The 17,732-nt window shown below is 43.9% G+C and overlaps 1 protein-coding gene across 6 annotated transcripts in view; it reads left to right on the plus strand.

Annotated features, from left to right (window-relative positions):
• The window catches only part of Fam149b1 (family with sequence similarity 149 member B1), a 38,220-nt gene that overhangs the window by 15,597 nt on the left and 4,891 nt on the right, over window positions 1-17,732 (plus strand). The window contains exons 7-11 of one of the 6 annotated variants that reach the window (XM_032918375.1): window positions 1,828-2,015; window positions 13,297-13,421; window positions 14,384-14,487; window positions 16,971-17,195; window positions 17,579-17,702. In XM_032918375.1, the coding sequence (XP_032774266.1) occupies window positions 1,828-2,015; window positions 13,297-13,421; window positions 14,384-14,487; window positions 16,971-17,195; window positions 17,579-17,702 (766 nt within the window). Of the gene's footprint in view, window positions 1-1,827; window positions 2,016-6,478; window positions 7,248-13,296; window positions 13,422-14,383; window positions 14,488-16,970; window positions 17,251-17,578; window positions 17,703-17,732 lie in introns of those variants that run through there. The other 5 variants (XM_032918371.1, XM_032918370.1, XM_032918374.1 and 2 more) reach the window with 5 other exon arrangements.

Here is a 17,732-nt window from a genome sequence, read left to right on the forward strand (position 1 = left end):
TCACATGTAAGTGAGAGTCCTGCAGGAAATGAGTTTGTGTGATAGCTTTAACAGTAGCTTCATACACGTAGACACTCCAGGAAAAAGGCACATTCCTAACTTATCTTTCTACAAAATTTAAATTTCACATATAAAACTTCAAATCATGTAGGTTCATGAACATGGAAGCCTTGTTTGTTTGTGACAAGGGCCCACTACAGAGCCCTCCCTGGTCTGAAACTTGATACATAGACAATGCTGGCCTTGAACACCAAAGATCCACCTGTTTCTGCCTTCCAAGTGCTGGAATTAAAATTATGTGCCACTATTTTAGGGCTCAAAGGCATTTTTAAAACCTAATACAAAATCTCTAAGTCATATAAGAAGTTCTTAAATGATACTAGGCAGTATTTCTGCATAGAAAAAAGAAATACAAGTCAAACAAGGGACAAACGAGGCAAAAATATCAGCACCACTTTCGTAGAGTTAATTTGCTTAAAATGCACATCAGTAAGAAAAGGACTAAGGATTACACAGGAAAAGGACATAAAGAGAAAGTTGATATGAGCAGAACAAACATTTTAAATTTATGAAATTCAACCACGTTTACATTAGATATAAATGTCAGACAATGGTGGGGTTCTGTGAGATCCATCAGGTCAAGGAAATCAGGTAAATCTTTATCCTTAAATGGCATCTTCTTTCACTATTGGAATAAAGAATCTCTTGAGAAGATGGTGGACCTGGTCTTTCAAATTGCAAAGCAGGTGCCCTTTACCTCACTAGTTGTATTTCTAGGGTTCTGTTCTACAGATGCAGTCGCTCATGAAGTGAAGCACTGTATAACAGTTAGAGTACTGACCTTAGTGGGAAAAGGCCTGGCTAGTTGGACACACATGGTGCATCGCTGGGATGCTCCAACCGTTCTCTAAGAGACAGGCTCATCTGTATTAGAGAGAGCAGTTGCAGGTGCCCTGGTGAATAAGATGATGTGCAGTGTAACACATGGTGTGGTTGGTTCTTTGGAACAGTAAAGAACATCTGCTTCTGCTAAGGGACGAGGATCAGACATGTAGGAGACAGCCTTTTCATTATGAGTCCTTCTTTGCAGTTTGATTTGTTTCACCAAATGATGGTATATGCCTGTAGTTCCAACATTTGTTATTTAGGGGCAAGTCTGTTCACCACAGATTTAAGAGCAGCCAGGGCTACATAGGGAATTCTAGCCAATCAAGGCTACATAGTGAGATCCTACCCTTGAAATTACATTTAACAGTTAAAACAAGTAAACACAGCTCAGCACAGTCATTCTGACCTTCTTAGGCCACTTACTAATGCCTAGCTAGTTCTTCCTTAGGTCACTGCCCTGCGTGAGCCTCTGTCCTGCCTGTTTCCTTCTGGAGATCTCTGCTGCCTGAGGGCAGTCTTCACTGTATAAATCTGGAACATTTCTCCCTTTCTAAGCCACTTCCTAAATTTGCTTTGTCTTTCTTTAGAGTAGTCTGTGCTAAGTAAGCACGCTGCCAGCCAGCCCTCCTCAGCACCAGGCTGTTGGTATTCTCCTCAGCACATAGACTGGCTCCTGAGGAGTTTCTGCTCACAGAACTCCAGAGGTCTTGTTGATTTCAGTCCCCAATTCTTTTGTAGGGTTCTAGGACAGTGTGGAGATTAAAAAGGAACCCAGGTTTTCCTACTGAGAACTCCTTTACCTCACAAGGCAGCTTCCGGTGCTACATTAGCTGAGGGGGAGGAGGGTGGAGCAGCACCAAGCACATTTCTGAGTCGCAAACAGTGGTGGTGCTTAGGGAAGAATAATCATGAAATCTTTCCCTCTTGCTTCTATTCCAGGGAAGAGGGATTTCATGGAAACAAATCAGAAGCAGCTACAGAGAAACAGAAGTTAGGGTACCCTCCCATTGCACCATTTTACTGCATGAAAGAGGATGTTCTTGCTTATGTGTTTGACAACGTGTGGAGCAAGGCTGTGGGCTGTATGGAGCAGTTGACACGTAGTCACTGGGAGGGATTTGCTTCTGGTAAGGATCCTCATGAAACCAATGTAAAAAATAATTATTAATGATTTACAAAGCCTAGTCAGTGTTTTTGTGTATGTGTGGTGCTGGTCACCCCAGGACCCTGTGTATGCTATACAAACACTACCCAAGTTGCATCACAACCTTTTTTCTATTTTTTAATTTTGAGACAAGGCTTCACTAACTTAGGCAGGCAGGCCTTGAACTTGTGATCCCCCTGCTTCAGCCTCTTGAGTAGCTGGTATTTATGGGCCTGTGCTATCAGTTCTGGCTCTAAGAAGTCAAGGTTATATGCTTCATTAGAACAGTTCCTAGGTATGAGAGATGGCAAAAAACATTGGGGTTTTTTTGTTTTTTGTTTTTTTCTGTCTTCACACACACCCACCCCACAACACTTCTGGCACTAAATGTATAGGGTATTCCCACACTTACTTAGCAGATTCTCATACACCATCCGAGTATCCTATGGTTCTGGTCTCATATGCATGGAAGAGAGCTGTAGATTCAAAGGGTTCAGTCCACAGCCTATCTGTCCCACCTCATACCTCATGTGACACTTTCAAGCCTCAGGCTATGATCTGTGCTTCTAGTCAAAACTTAGAATTCATGGGACAGCCTTTCTTAGGTTTGATCAGTTTGGTAGAGTGGTGCACAGAACTCAGAAGCATAGCTTGTAAAGAATAGCACAAAGCGTACAGATGAACAGCCAGATAAGAAATGCAGAGGACAGTGTAGGGGGACCGAAGTGGGTATCCATGCCACTCTCAAGTACCTCGAGTGGTGAGCGGACTGGAAGCTCCTCTGAACAAGGCCCTTACTTGGGTTTTAGAATCCTCATTATGTAAGCATGATGATCAAATAATTGGCCATTGATCAATTCATCCTTCACAAGTCAGGGGACTAGGACTAAAAGTTCCAAAGCTGATAACATGGTTGGTTCCCCTGTCAACTAACCCTCCCTTGCCCCTATCCTGAAACTCTTCAGACTCTCCCAGCCACCATCCATGTCTTCAGAACACAGAAAGATACTGTTGCTTTGACTACTCTAAGGGTTTTAGGAGCTATGTACCAGAACCTAGGTAGAGACCAAATACGTTTGCTTTATATTATTAAAGCCTGATTACTGTTGGTGTTTCTCACAGAAACTAGCAAAGAACTTAGTAAATACTTGAGACTGGGTGGAGGAGTGATGAGGCCTCACCTGTGGCCGTGAGGGTTTGGACTCTCCTCCAGCACATCTGTGAGGAGACCATGTAAATGGTGCATGCTTCTCACACTGTCTCAGTGAGAGTGATTAACACACAAGACACTTCACACACATGAAGTATAAAGCTTGGTAAGTCCTCATCTATGTAGTGTGCACCTGTGAAGCCCTCACTGCAGTCAGTACAGTGGCCATCCATCACTCCCAGATGTTCATGTCCTCTGTAAGCCCCTGCTTCCTGTCACTGTATGTTGTGTCTGTTCCCAGAAGATGTTTCTGCTGAGAGAAGCCAGACAGTATATGGTAGTGTGGATGAAAACGGCTCTGAGGGAGTGGCATTGTTTGAAAGGATTAGAGCTTGTGGCCTTGGAATATATGTGGCATTGTTGGAGGAAATGTGTCACTGGGGTGGCTTTGGAGTCTCAAATGCTCAGAGTCAGGCCCAGTGCAACATTCTTTCCCTGCCGCCTGCCCATCCAGATGTAGATCTCTCAGCTACTTCTTCAGCGCTATGCCTGCCTGCACACTGCTGTGCTGCCCACCTCTGACCTGTAAGACAGCCCCAGTTAAATATGTTCCTGTTAGAGTTGCTGTGGTCATGGTGTCACTTCACAGCAATAAAACCCTAACTAAGACAGGGCATCTATCCGCTAACTCCATTCCCAACATCTGAAGTTGACGACTTGCAATGACAAAAAGCAGGTGACTTCTCTGCCGGGTTCTTCCATCTCAGTATGATGATCTGAGACTTAGCTGCCTCGCTTTGTGCATCTGTAACTCCTTTTATTGCTGGGTATTATTTCATGAAGCCACATCTTATCAGTTTACCTATTGATGGACATTTGAATTGCTTTCCACTTTAGCTGGTACAAATACTACTGTGCAAGAATTTAGGGGAACATATTTCTGTTTCTCTAGGCAGATTACTAGTACTAGAATAACTGGGTTATATTCTTAGATACATAAATACTTTGTTATATTTTATGTTTATCTTTACCACTCAAATTATTCCAGATCTCACAGTTTTAATCAACGCATCCTATTATCTCACACGTTTATGGATTAGAAAGCCTAGAACAACTTAATGAGTCCTTTGCCTACGGTCTCACAAGACTGAGGTCAAGGTATTGGCCAATAATACGTTTTCATGTGAAAGCTAAGCTAGAAAAGTGTCCACTTCTGTCTCTGTGTACACAAGGATTGTGAACAAATCCTTGTGACGGTGGTTTTCATGGCAACTTTATTTTTCAAAGTCAGCCAGTCAAACCAGAATTACACAGTTCACTTATTTATGACATCAGTTATTGAGAGGTCACACACCCCCTTCTGGATTCACAGGCACTGCATGTACATTGTACATGGACACATAAAATAAAAACAAATAATATCTTTATGTCTCTAATTATCCTCCTTTTGCTTTTATACTGCCAGTTTTCTTGTCTACTAAAGATGATTAGGGATAAAATTAACTCTAGGAAGGGAAGAGTTATGTACCCAAACAAACACCACCATATGATATTTCAGAAGCACAAACCTAAAGAAGCATGGGAGGTTGGCCTATGTCCGTGGTTGGAAGGCATCACATTGTTAAGGTGACAGGACTTCCAAGTACATCTGTAGGTCAGCTGCCCGAGCTGGAATATGGTCATACAGAACATGATAGACTGCTTGACTCTCACATTCAGAAGCCACCAACACAGAACAAACTCATGCATTTTTGAGAAACGGGCCAACAGACCCGACCATCTTCTGGACCTGCAAGGGACCCTCCGCAGCTAAAACAGTATTGAAAAATGAAGTTAGAGAACTCACTTTTTGACTTTAAAACACTTCTTTAAGACTAGCAGAGGACATATATGTCAGTGTAGTGAAAACAAATAAGCCTGAGCATTTACATCTAACGATTCCAACAGGGCTGCTGAGATTAGTCAGCGAGGCGACATCTTACAGTAAATGCCGCAGAGCAAGTGGACCCACACAGAAAAGAGTCAGGCAGAACTAACATCCCACTATTTACAGAAGGTCACTCGAAAGTGGATAAACAGGCCATGAGAGGGCGTGGTGACTGAGGGCAGTCCTTGGAACCTGTATAGGAGAGAAATGCGACACATCGTCCTTTGACTTCCACATGCACGCCATGGCACATGGACGTCTACACACATCAAAAGAAAATGAACAAATGTTAAACATTTAAAAATTTAAAAGTACTCTTAAAATTGATCAAAAACTAAATTTGAGTGAAAATTATGAAACTCTCAGAAAAAAGGTTATAATAAATTTTGGATTTGACACTGAGCTCTTAGATGGGACAATAAGAGCCAGCATAGCAGGGAGCTTTATCAACATTAAAAACTTGTCCATCAAGAGACATTCTCAAGATTGTGAAAACAACACACATGATAAATGATTTATATACATATATATATATACACACACCCACATATATGTATATGTATGTATAATTATAATACTATACCTGATAAGGAGCTGATCTCCAGAAGAGATAAAGAACTGCAACTTCATTTTAAAAAGGACACACAACCCAGTTTTTAAAACTGGGCAAATGCCTTCGACAGATATTTCCCCAAAGATCTAAAAATGGCCAAAAGTCACATGAAAAGATGGTATAGATCATTAATCATTAGGGATGCAGGTAATACCACAGTGAGATGCCTCTTCGTGCCCACTAGGGGCGTGTGTGTGTGTGTGTGTGTGTGTGTGTGTGTGTGTGTGTGTGTGTGAGAGAGAGAGAGAGAGAGAGAGAGTGTGTGTAGTGGATCTTTTGAGGATAAACAAATGGGGAAAGGTTTGCAAAAACTGGAGGCCTCTTGAATTGCTATTGCAAATTAAAGAGGTACAGCCATTGTGGAGAGTTCCTAAAATGTTAAATCACCATTTATAATTCCAGAAATTCCTCTACTAAGTATATTACCAAGGGAACCAAAAACAGTTTACACAAGAAACTCCACATGTGTGTTCATAGAGGCATTATGGGAAATAGACCTAAAGTGGAAACTCAAGTGTCATGAACTAATGGATAAACAAAATGTTGACATATGCATGTGTTATAGACTAAATTGTATGCCCTCTACAATCCTCTGTAGAAGCTCTACCTCTCAGTGTGCTTTTAGGGTACTTAGCGAGGTACTTGAGGTTAAGTGAGGCCATGGGATAACAGCACCCTAGACCAGTAGGCTGGTGTCCTTATAAGAATCTGCTGGAGAGACACCAGAGATCTCTTTCTCTTTCCACACATGCACAGAGAGGAGGCCGAATGAGAGCACAGCAAGCAGGTGGTCATCTGCAAGCCAGAAAGAGAAGCCCTAAGAGAGAGCCCAGCCCTGATGGCATCTTGATCTTGGACCCCAGAACTGTGAGAAAACAAGTGTCTATTGTGTACGCCACGCAGCCTGTTATTTTGTTAAAGCAGCCCTGACAGACTAATACACCACACAGTAGAACATTATTCATCCATAGAAAGGAACTAAGCACCCAACCATTATTACAACATGGGTGAGCCTTGAAAATATACTAAATTAAAGGAGACAGACACAGAAAGTCACATGTATTACTAACGTATTGTTTAATTCATATAAAACATTCAGAGCAGATAGAAGTACAGACAAAGTTGCAGGGGTTGGAAGAAGGGACTTGGAGTGATGGGAGTTCTCTAAGACACTGTGGTGATGGTGGTACAGCACTGAGTGCTGGGAAACTGTCGTAGATTTTAAAGTTATTGCTGAGTCTTACCTCGCTACAAAACACTTGCTTTACAAAACAAAACGAACACAACACAACCTCTAGCCTGGGGCTGGAGAGGAGGCTCTGTGGTTAAGAGTATTTGCTGCTCTTGCAAAGAGTTCAGATTTCAGCACCCACCTGGTAGGTGGTTCCCAATCCCTGTAACTCCAGTTCCAGAGATCTTATGCCCTCTTCTGGCCTCCCTGTGTACTGCATGCATGTGGTGCACATATATACAGGTAGATAAACACTCAAACATATAAAATAAAAAATTAATAACATATTTAAAAGGCTGGTCTGACAAATGTTCTTTAACATTATTTGTGCACAGATCTGCTATCCGTTTGCATCTATCAACAGTTTACCCCCGAGTTCTGTATAGATACTATGGTCTTCTGCCTTACACTACTTCTAACAAGAAGCCCGATGTCACCCTGTCCCTACGTATCTCCCAAGACTTGGGATTGAGGGCACATTGCCACCACCGCCTCTGAGCACTCATCAGGTTTTCTCCTGCTTGCTGGCTTCAGGCAGTCTGATAATGTGCTTTAATAGTTCTCTTCCTGTTCCTTCCGGGTGGAAGTGCTGGACTCCTGCTCACCCAGGAGCTCCCGCTCACGTCTCAGCCATTATTTCTTCACGTTCCCATCTTCCCTAAGATATATTATGTATACACACAGTGCTCTGCAGGTCAGAAGCGGGCACCACATCCCATTACATACAGCTCCCTCATGGGGCTGCTGGGAATTGAACTCAGGACCTCTGGAAGAGCAGTCAGTGCTCTAACCGCTGAGCCACCTCTCCAGCCCCTCCTTTTTCTAATCATCTGTCATGACTTGGGTCACGCAGAAATAGATCTGATCACAGAACCCTCAGATAACTTTGACTTGAAAACTTTTTCCTCAGGCCATCCTCTGAGCAGCTCGTACCACCCTGGGTGTGTGCAACTGTGCTTTTGTTGTGTCTGTCTGCCTGTAATAGCCTCTGTGTCTCTCCTCTCCCCCTTAATATCACACTCAAATCTATATTAATAAATTTATTATTTTAATAAACCCCAATCTTGCTTCAAATTTCTTTCCCCCATTTTTCTTGTGACACTGCATGTTGTGCCTTCTCCTTCATCAGTGTCCCCTGTGCCTTAAGTGTGCTGCTAAGTTAGTCACTGGACGTGTGGTTCATCAGTGTGAGCTCAAAGTTTATGTGCATGATCTTTGTACTTCCATGCCTCCGTCGCATGGCTTGAATAAGTAGAGTAATGCTGGGCGGTGTATCCCATGCCTGTAACGCCAGTACTCAAAGGCTGAAGTAGAAGGATGCTGAGTTCAAGACCAACCTGGGCTTCGTAGTGAGACCCTGAGAAAAGGCGGGATGTAGAGGAACTTGAAACCTGTTACTCCTGTGGTCTTGCTTCTGACACCCTCTTCACTGTGAGTTGTATTTTCCTGTCCCTTTGAGTTTTTGATCTTGGAAATCATCTTAGGCAGTTGTAGGTCACGCCTCATTTGTTTATATCATCAGGATTTATTGTCTATCAGCCATTGTCCATTGGATGACAGCCAATGTCGTATGGCTTTGATTGGCTATTTTAAACAAGTGAGTAAGTAAATCTGTCACTCTTAGATTTTGTCTAGAAGCAAAAGTCTGGCAAATAATTTTTTTGATACAACATAGATTGGACTCAAATATACTAGGTAGCCCAAGTACAAGTACTCTTAATTGGGCCACAATTACTCTTTATTGCTGAGCCATCTCTCCACCTCAAACTGAGTATGTTTGATGTGGGGATGTAGATTAGTGATAGAGCACTGTGCAAGGTTCTGAGTTCAATACCAAATACTGCACACAAATAAAATAATTTTAAAGTGGATATTCCTGAATGAACAGCATCCAAACCAAGAATAGAATGCTACCAACACTCCAGAAGCTCTTCTTGATTTCCAACACCACAGATTAATTTTGTTGTAAACTTATATAAAAATAAGCTGGGGTGATGGTGTATGCATATGATCCCAGTAAAGAGGCAAAGGAGGGGGTGAGGAGCTTCAGGCCAGCTTAACTACATGGAACCCCACACTTCCCAAAGCTAGGAGTGCTGACACCCCCTTAATCCCACCACCACTTGGGAGGCAGAAGGTCAAGGTCACCCTGGTCTACAGAGAGTTTCTGGACAGCCAGGCCTACACAGAGAAACCCTGTCTCAAAAGAAAATGAACAAACAAAAAGAAATCGTTTCCCTAAACTGGGTATAGAGGTACACACCTTTACCTCTCAGTAGTTGGTAGGCAGAGACAGGAGGGTCTCTGTGAATTCACGGCAAGCTAGAGATGCAAAGAGAGACCCTGTCTCGGGGCGGGGGGAGGAACAGGGAGGAAGAAACCTTCCCTCAGTTATTTGGGTAGTTTATGTTTTTTGCATAGAGTGCTGTTAGGAACATCTCTGTGTGTCCTTGGAAGAACATATGTTATATATATATATACATATATGTGTGTATATCTATGCATGGAACTAGTAGGTCATGTGATAACTATGCCAACGTCATTGGCATCTCCCCCTAAATTTTTCTCATGTGACTTCATGCACACTCTCTGATAGTGTGAATTCCAGTTGTCCAACCTTCGCTGTGTTTGATGTTGTCTATGTGTATTCCCTTCTGAGACCCAAGAGAACAGGACCAATACTCTTCATTAAAATTACCTGGTCAGGGCCATTGAAAGGGCGAGGCAGGCAGAGGTGTTTGTGTGCAAGCCTGAGGACCTTTGTTCAGTCCCCCAATCTCATGAGGGAGCAAGAAAGAGCTGACTCCTTAAAGTTGCTCTCTGGCCTCTACACAGTCTACACACATGCCGTGGCACGTGATGCCCACCAGCACATGCTCACGCTCGCGTCCCCACCCCTTCACAGACAAACCCGATGGAAAAATCAGCTGGTTAGCCTGTAGTGGACACACCTGTAATCTTAGCACTTTGGCCAAGCTACATAAAACCTGTTTCTAAAATCTAAATTCAGTGAGTAGACCGAAAGGCCCTGAAAGGGTGAGCTTTTGTCTTCACAGAGCCAGACAAGCAAACCCTTTCAAGGACAGTTATCTGTTCTCACTGCCACTCTGCTCTGCCCTCCAGACTACAGGGAGCTGGGAACAGCCTGTAAATGAACACTCCTTGTACTTGGTGCAAAGATAACTCAGGAATTCACGTCTTCCGTGTAGACCAACCAAGTGGTTCTTTGCATAAGAGCAAACTGGCACTGAAACAGACCAGGAGAGCAGCATCTCCTCTTGGTGTATAAGGAAGAAAGCTGGTCTAGTTTGCTTTTGTTGCTGTGATAAACACCATGACTAAAGGCAACTGGGAAAAGGGTGGAATTTGTCTTGATCTTAGTCCATCACCAGGGAAACCAAGGTGGGAACTGAAGCAAGGCCATAGAGGAATGCTGCCTTCTGGCTTCTCTCCATAGCTCGTTTAACTTCTCTTTCCTTTTGTTTTTATAGATTATTTTTACTTTATTTTTATGTGTACATGTATTTGCCTGCATGCATGTCTGTGCACCATTTGCATGCAGTACCTGTAGAGGCCAGGAAGATGGTGTCAGATGCCCTGAGACTGCAGCTACAGACAGTTGTGAGCCATCTAGCAGTCTTAACCTACTTTCTCTTCTTCTTTTCTTTTCTTTCCTCTTCTTTTCTTTTCTTTTCTTTTTTTCAGAGCTGGGGACCGAACCCAGGGCCTTGCGTTTGCTAAGCAAGCGCTCTACCACTGAGCCAACCCTTAACCTACTTTCTTATACACCCCAGAGACACTTGTCCAGGGGTGGCACCACCCACCATGGGCCCACTCACATCAATCATTAATCAAAAAATAAAATAAAAAAGCTGCAGAGACATATCTATAGGCCAATCACATGGAAGTAGGTCCTTAATTGAGTTCCCTCTTTCCAGGTGACTCTAAATTGTGTTAACAACCTCACCTGCAGTTTAGTCACATGACAACCTGTTATGCTCTATGCTCTTCTGTAAACCAAAGGTATAAACTGAGTGATGTAACCAATACTTTTATGTGCATTGGTGTTTTGCCTGTGTGAGGGGTCAGATCCCGGAATTGGAGTTACAGACAGTTGTGAGCTGTCATGTGAGTGCTGGAATTGAACCCAAGTCCTCAGGAAGAGCAGCCGGTGCTCTTAACCACTGAGCCATCTCTCCAGCCCATAACCAGTATTCTCTCTCACAAATGCAGATGTATAAGGAAAAGGGCCTCACAGGAGCTTCAACATTTGCCTGCACATAGAACTTAATCCTCTGCTGTCCTCACCCAGTGCACTTTGGGCCAACCATGCAAAAGATACACAGAACTAATAGAGCTCCCAGAGGCTTCACAGCTTGTGTTTGTTATTGTTCTCAATCAGATGCTAAATTAGGAAGAGAATACTTAGCTCTGTATTATCATGATTTGAACCCTAATTTGCTAATGGGGAAACAAACGTCACTGATAATTGCTTATGAAAAAATGTACCGTCTCGGAATTAGATGGTAACCCAATGATGATAATGGAGATGATTTAGAGGCAATAAAGACTACAAGAGTTCATATTGGTTTCATTCAGAAACATGATTTGTTCTCAAGTTCATTTTTTTTTTTTTTGTGCTTAATGTTGAGAAGTGCAAAAATCCCAGTTTATGGTGGTGAGGCTCTGAGAGTAAAGGAGCTTGCTGCCAAGCCCGACAACCTGAGTTTGATTCCCCAGAACCACTTGGTGAAAGGAGCAAATTGTCAAGTTGTCCTCTGCTAGGACCTCCATAGGAGCACCATGGCACAGGTGCACACACGCAGACAGACAAATGTAATGCAGAGCAACTCTTGTCTTGGTTTCTCAAGACAGGGTTTCTCTCTGTAGCCCCGGCTTTCCTGGAATTCACTCTGTAGGCCAGGCTGGCCTTGAACCCACAGAGATCTGCCTGCCTCCGCCTCCCAAGTGCTGGGATGTGCACCACCACCGCCACCCCAGCTGAACTACAAAAATTTTGAATACCAATTTGTTTTAAAAATAGTACAATGTAATTTGTCAGTTTCGACATCAATGCTGTGAACATCTTACACACTTCTTCTCACACACATGTGAGTGTTCTGTTCACTTACCAAGGAATGGTGGGTTGGTCACTGTGCAGTAGACAACAATTTTCCAATGTCATGGTGAGTCTGTAGCCCCCCTGCTCAGACACAAGTTCCTGTGCTCAATCTTGTCAATCATGTTCTTCAAGCTTTAATTTTTTTGTGTATAAAAGGGTATTTTTGTGCACTTTTTAAAATGAAGGTATAATTTTTCATAAAGGAAAAATCCTTTTAGCATTTAAGATTGTCCCTTTGTTAAATTTACTTATATTCGTGTGTGTGTGTGTGTGTGTGTGTGTACATGCACATGCATGCGATTGTGTGTACACATGTGTATGCTGGTACTGCAGAGCCCCAGGTGGTTACTGGAACCCCTCCTGGAGCTGTGGTTTCAGGTGATTGTGAGCCGCCTGATGTGGGTGCTGGGAACGGAACTCTAGGTCCTCTTAGAGAGCAGCAGACATTTCTAACTGTGGCCTTGTCTCCGCAGCCCAGATGTCCTTCCTAGTCTTCTAGGTCTTTAACCCTCCGCACACACTTTAGTTGACAGGGTTTGTGGATTTATTGGGTCCTTTTAGAAAATTCCTTTTTATATTTTGCACTTATATTTTTAGGGTGGTTTTTTTGGTTTTTGTTTTGTTTGTTTTGCTTTTGGTTGGTTGGTTGGTTGGCTGGTTGGTTGGTTTGTTTGTGGGTCAATCTTTGGTGTACATCTGGTGTCTGTCCGTCCGGATTTTGGAAGTCTTTCCAGAGCTGACAGTGCTGTTGCGCTTGCCCTCTTTCAGGGTACTTGCTCTCCTTGTAGAAAACAAGGTTGTTAACGCTGTCTGGTTTCATTGGCATTGTCTATGGGACTTGAGGTCAGGATTACTGATCTGAAGGTTCTAGAGTCATACTGCTCTATGTATGAGCATTTTAAGTGTCCCATGGTAGTGCCTCTTATGGCCACACATTGGTCAGCACTGATATAAAACATTCCAAAGGTGGTTACAGATCTCTGCTTATCCTTCTGCTTGGTACCGCCGGCCATCGTCAGCCTGGGAACCACTTTAAGCTGCACTGAGCTTGAGGGTCTGTAACTATGCAGGTGTAACTCTGCAGGTGTATGCAGGTGTATGCAGGTGAGCTGCAGATGTTAGTGAAGCCTTTCTTGAGACTGCTAGCTGTCAGGGAGATTTTCTCTCAGTGCTTTACATCAGAAGATACCTATGGATAATAGATCCTGTTCCTTTGCTCAGATGATGAGAGTAACGTTGAAATTACCAGACTGGATTCGGGAAGTCCCTATATGCTGAACGAACAGCAGCCTTTGGTCTTACCTCGAGTGCCGCAGTCTAAGGTGATGTCAGTCACCTCAAATCCGGTAAGCCCCAGAGCAGATTGTGAGAACCCAGCACTGTTCTTGCCAGAGGAAGCTTGCTTGGGTGTTTGCCTTGGTTGCATTATTTCTAGCAAGAAATTTCATAACATACTTATTTTGAGAGATGGTTTCACTGTGTAGCCCAGCCCAGCCTTGAACTCACAGTCCCCCTGCCTCAGCTTCTCAAGTGCTGGGATTAGAAGTGGTTACAGCTAGTTTTTGAGAGAAAGAGGAAGGAAAATGTTTTTAACACAAAAGAGATGGTTAAAGGCCACATTAGAACAACTACAGTTCACCCCTACAAAGCCTTTGGAATTTAGGTTATTAAACAGGACATGGGAAGACATACACCTTGTACTTCTGGCTACTCAGATGACTGGCACAGGAAGATTACTTGAGCCTGTCACTTCAAGGCAGCCTGTGCAATGCAGAGAGACACTGTCATAAAAAATTAAAAATAAAAAAGCAAAAAAAGCCCAACCAATTGACCCCACCCCACCCCCAAAAAAAGAAAGAAAGGAAGAAAGGAAACTCACAAAGGACAGTGAATGGTACCAGCACTCCAGGCTAGTTAAAGATAAGTCTGCAGAGTTCAGGCCCATGCGCTGATGATAAAAGATCATTACTTTGCACTTACTTTTGTCTGTGGTTCCAGAGTTTGCTTGTGACTTTACTATTCTTTTCTCTTGTAAGCAATAATAATGTCCCTCTCTCCTCTTTGAGAGTGGCCATTAAGTGCTTTCATCTGTACTGATGAGCTGTCACTTAGAAATACCGAACAACAACAACAAAAAGAACCCTGTTCTCTTGACAGTGCTCTTTTGGGGTTCCTGACCAACTGTTCTAAAAGTTAAGGCACAAGGTGTGGGGGGATGGGTAAATAACCTAACTGGAAACACTAACTTTGCAAACATAGCAAATCGAGCAGGTGTCTTCACCAACCAATGTCTGCTTTTGACATATAGATGAATTTCTGTCAAGCAAGTGGTCATCAGCCAAACGTGAATGGCCTCTTGATTCATGGGATGCCTCTACAGCCAAGGAATCTCTCCCTGATGGATAAGCTCCTGTAAGAAGCTCGAGTTGGAATATACTATAGAACTTAAATAGAATGCTGAGGAAATGGGAAAGCAACATCAGTCACCTCCATGCCACCAAGTGCCAGACACAGCCATGGAGGAAAACATTTAAGGGGCAAGGTCTCTATGCCTGGGAGCTGGTAACTGGGAAGGATACCCTGGACCTGGCCACATACAGCCTGCTGTGGGTGAGAGTCACGTGAGAGCTGCCCTGATGATGTGCTGTGCAGTCCCAAAGGAGAAGACTCTGATGAGTCCACGTCTAGGGATTTAGAGGTCACAGCTGTCCTAGGTAGGAAGAATGATACGTGAGGGAGTTGAAGATGGGGACCAGACCCAGTGTAAGATGCCCGACCACAGTGCTCTCTGACCAGGGGGCTGGCTTAGCAAATGCCGATGTCCACCACCAGACCCCACAGCCACCAAAGCCCACAGCCTGAGTCTGCTTCCAGTGACCTACACGATGGAAGGAGAGAACTGGCTTTCAGAGGTGTCCTCTGATACACACACACACACACACACACACACCCCGTGCATGCCCACACACAGAAAAGGAATTTTTTTTTTTGAGACTTTCTCTATGTAGCCTTGGCTGTCCTGGAACTCGCTGTATAGACCAGGTTGACCTCACCTTAGATCCACCTGTGCCTGCTTCCTGAGTTCTAGGATTAAAGGCACGCACCAACACATCTGGCCCACAAAAGAGTAATGTTTTAGAACTTTAATGCTTCCAATCAAAGATCATTGACAATATTATAGGATTTATACAGGCCATGGTAAAATTAGTGGGGAAAGAATTTATGAAATTAATGCGATCAGATTGTGGATGACTATGAATGTCACACTGGCACTCGTCCATGTGTTGTATGTGACCACTGTAACTGGGCAGCATAATTTACGCAGGATTCACTAGGTTACCTCTGGGTTGGGTTTATTATGCAGAAACACTATATGTATTTTGCATAGGTCATTTTTGAGGGCATTTCTCTTGAGTCAATACCTAGAAGCAAAAAGAAGGCAAAACAGGTGTGTGTTTAATTTTTGAGGAACTGCCAAAGTACTGATGACATCTCACCAGCAAAGCCAGCTTCACTGGGGACCGTACCTTAGGGGTGAGGCTGACTCAGTCAGAGGGACTGAGAGGAAGGAATCTACACCAGGACTCAAGCAGGAGCTGTGAGGACTGCAGTCAGCACTAGTGCAGGCCAGGGAGTAAGTGAGCAGGACCATAGTGGAGCTCGGCCAGAGACTTGCCTCTCAAGTATTTGTTCCCACCATTCAAAGGAGGATGAATAACAGAGTAGGAGATAATGTAACAACAGGAAGCAGTCAGAAACGGTTTCCAAGCTCAGGACATTTGCTTTGTGGGAAATAGGAGTTTCTTCTGGGTTATGTTTTGAGTAATGGGCCACCTGCAGAGAATGTGGAAGAGACCAGATGCAGCAACTGACTTAAAGGTCACCCAATAAGAGATGGCAGTTGAGGGGTTGGGGATTTAGCTCAGTGGTAGAGCGCTTGCCTAGCAAGCCCAAGGCCCTGGGTTCGGCCCCAACACCGAAAAAAAAAAAAAAAAAAAAAAAAAAAAGAGATGGCAGTTGAATCCACAGAAAGGAGAGGAGGTGACAGAATGGGAATTGTTGGAGAACCTTTTTAACTAGAGCCTAGTGAGAATGGACTGCGTACAAGGCCTGGCTTATATCCAGTGCCTTGGTGGTTGGAGGACTTGGGAAGGAGAATGCCCAAGGGGTAGGCCTGAGACTTGGGGGTTTCTCTGGTCTTTCTACAGGGAGCCACTGCTCCACTTACCTTGGGCAGCATATGGCTGGGACCTTTTGATTGTTCCCATTTCAAGGCTCCAGACTGAACTGTAATTAAGTTCCAGTTAGCCAGCACTTTTTAGAGGTTTATTTGTGTGTATAAATGTTTTGCTTCTACATATGTGTATGTACCACATGTGTGCAGTGTTCACAGAACTCAGAGGCTTTGATGCCCTGCAACTTAACTATTTCAGTATCAAATGAGAGCCACACTGAGCCTCAGTATCTACCCTGAGGACATTCTGTTAGCTCAAAAAAGGCTTCAAGTCTTGTAGGACCCTGAGTGGGAAGCACTGAGTACCTGTCAACCTTGCTTCTCTTGTAACTGAACAAGTGACTGTGCAGCAAGTAGACTGTGAGCAGGTTCCCAGATCTCCATTCCAGGAAGTTATAGTTGAACAGGTCACTGTCAGGTGCATACCTGTAATCCAAGCACTTGACAGGCTGAGCAGAAGGATCTCAAATTCCAGCCTGTCCTAGGCTATTTAACAAGTCCCCCATCTTAAAAACAGCCTCTCATGCCTGAATCTTAGATAACTTCTGGAAGCCAGTTTGTCCTTTTCTTCCCTGAATTTCTCAGGTTAAGGCTTTTTTCCCTGAGCCCTGTCTTCTTTTATGTGGTGATTTTCATTATGGGTTTCTGATTTGGCCACTAGAGATCTTGATGACAAGCTCCTCATGAGGCCTGGGTCCAGTTCCGTCCTTTCAAACCGAAATTGGCCAAACCGAGCCATGGAGCTCAGTACATCATCCTTGTCATATACAACGCAGTCTGCCAGGAGGCGCAATCCCCCACCACGCACCCTTCATCCGATCAGCACGAGCCACTCACGCGCTGGAACACCATGGCCTGCAGAAGAAATCCTCAGAGGACCCCGGGTGTAGGTTTCAAACGCAGACTCTCTGAAACTGGTAAACTAGTAACAATAACAGACTCCCCATAGAACAGGCTTCAGAAGACTGAGGCTGCCCCACTAATGACTACATAGTCACACCGCGCATCGTCTGCAGGTTTAGTTCAGCTCAAGCTTTTAAGTTTTAGTGAAATACAAAGCTGGATGAGATCTTTCTCTTGATTCAGCTGAGGAATTACATTTGTGAAATGTAAGGGAGAAAAGGAAAAAACCCTCTTTGCTGCCCCTATTCTGGAAATCTAGGTGGCTTCAGGCCTCTTGAGCACACTGATTTGAGGGCTTGGGTTACCGAGTTTCTCATCACTTTGTGTTGTTACAACTTTGCTTTCGCATATGGATGGGATCTTCAGTCCGATGACAGCAGACTCACTCTCTTCTCCCTCACCAATGACCATGGGTCGGAACAATCTGCTGCCACCTATTGGAACAGCTGACGTAGAGCACCTGAGCATCCTGGGGTCCCAACGGCCAACAGTAAGCCCTTCACCCCGCCTGCCCTGCCCC

Source organism: Rattus rattus, chromosome 12 (genome assembly GCF_011064425.1).
Source record: "Rattus rattus isolate New Zealand chromosome 12, Rrattus_CSIRO_v1, whole genome shotgun sequence".
Classification (NCBI taxonomy): Eukaryota; Metazoa; Chordata; class Mammalia; order Rodentia; family Muridae; genus Rattus; species Rattus rattus.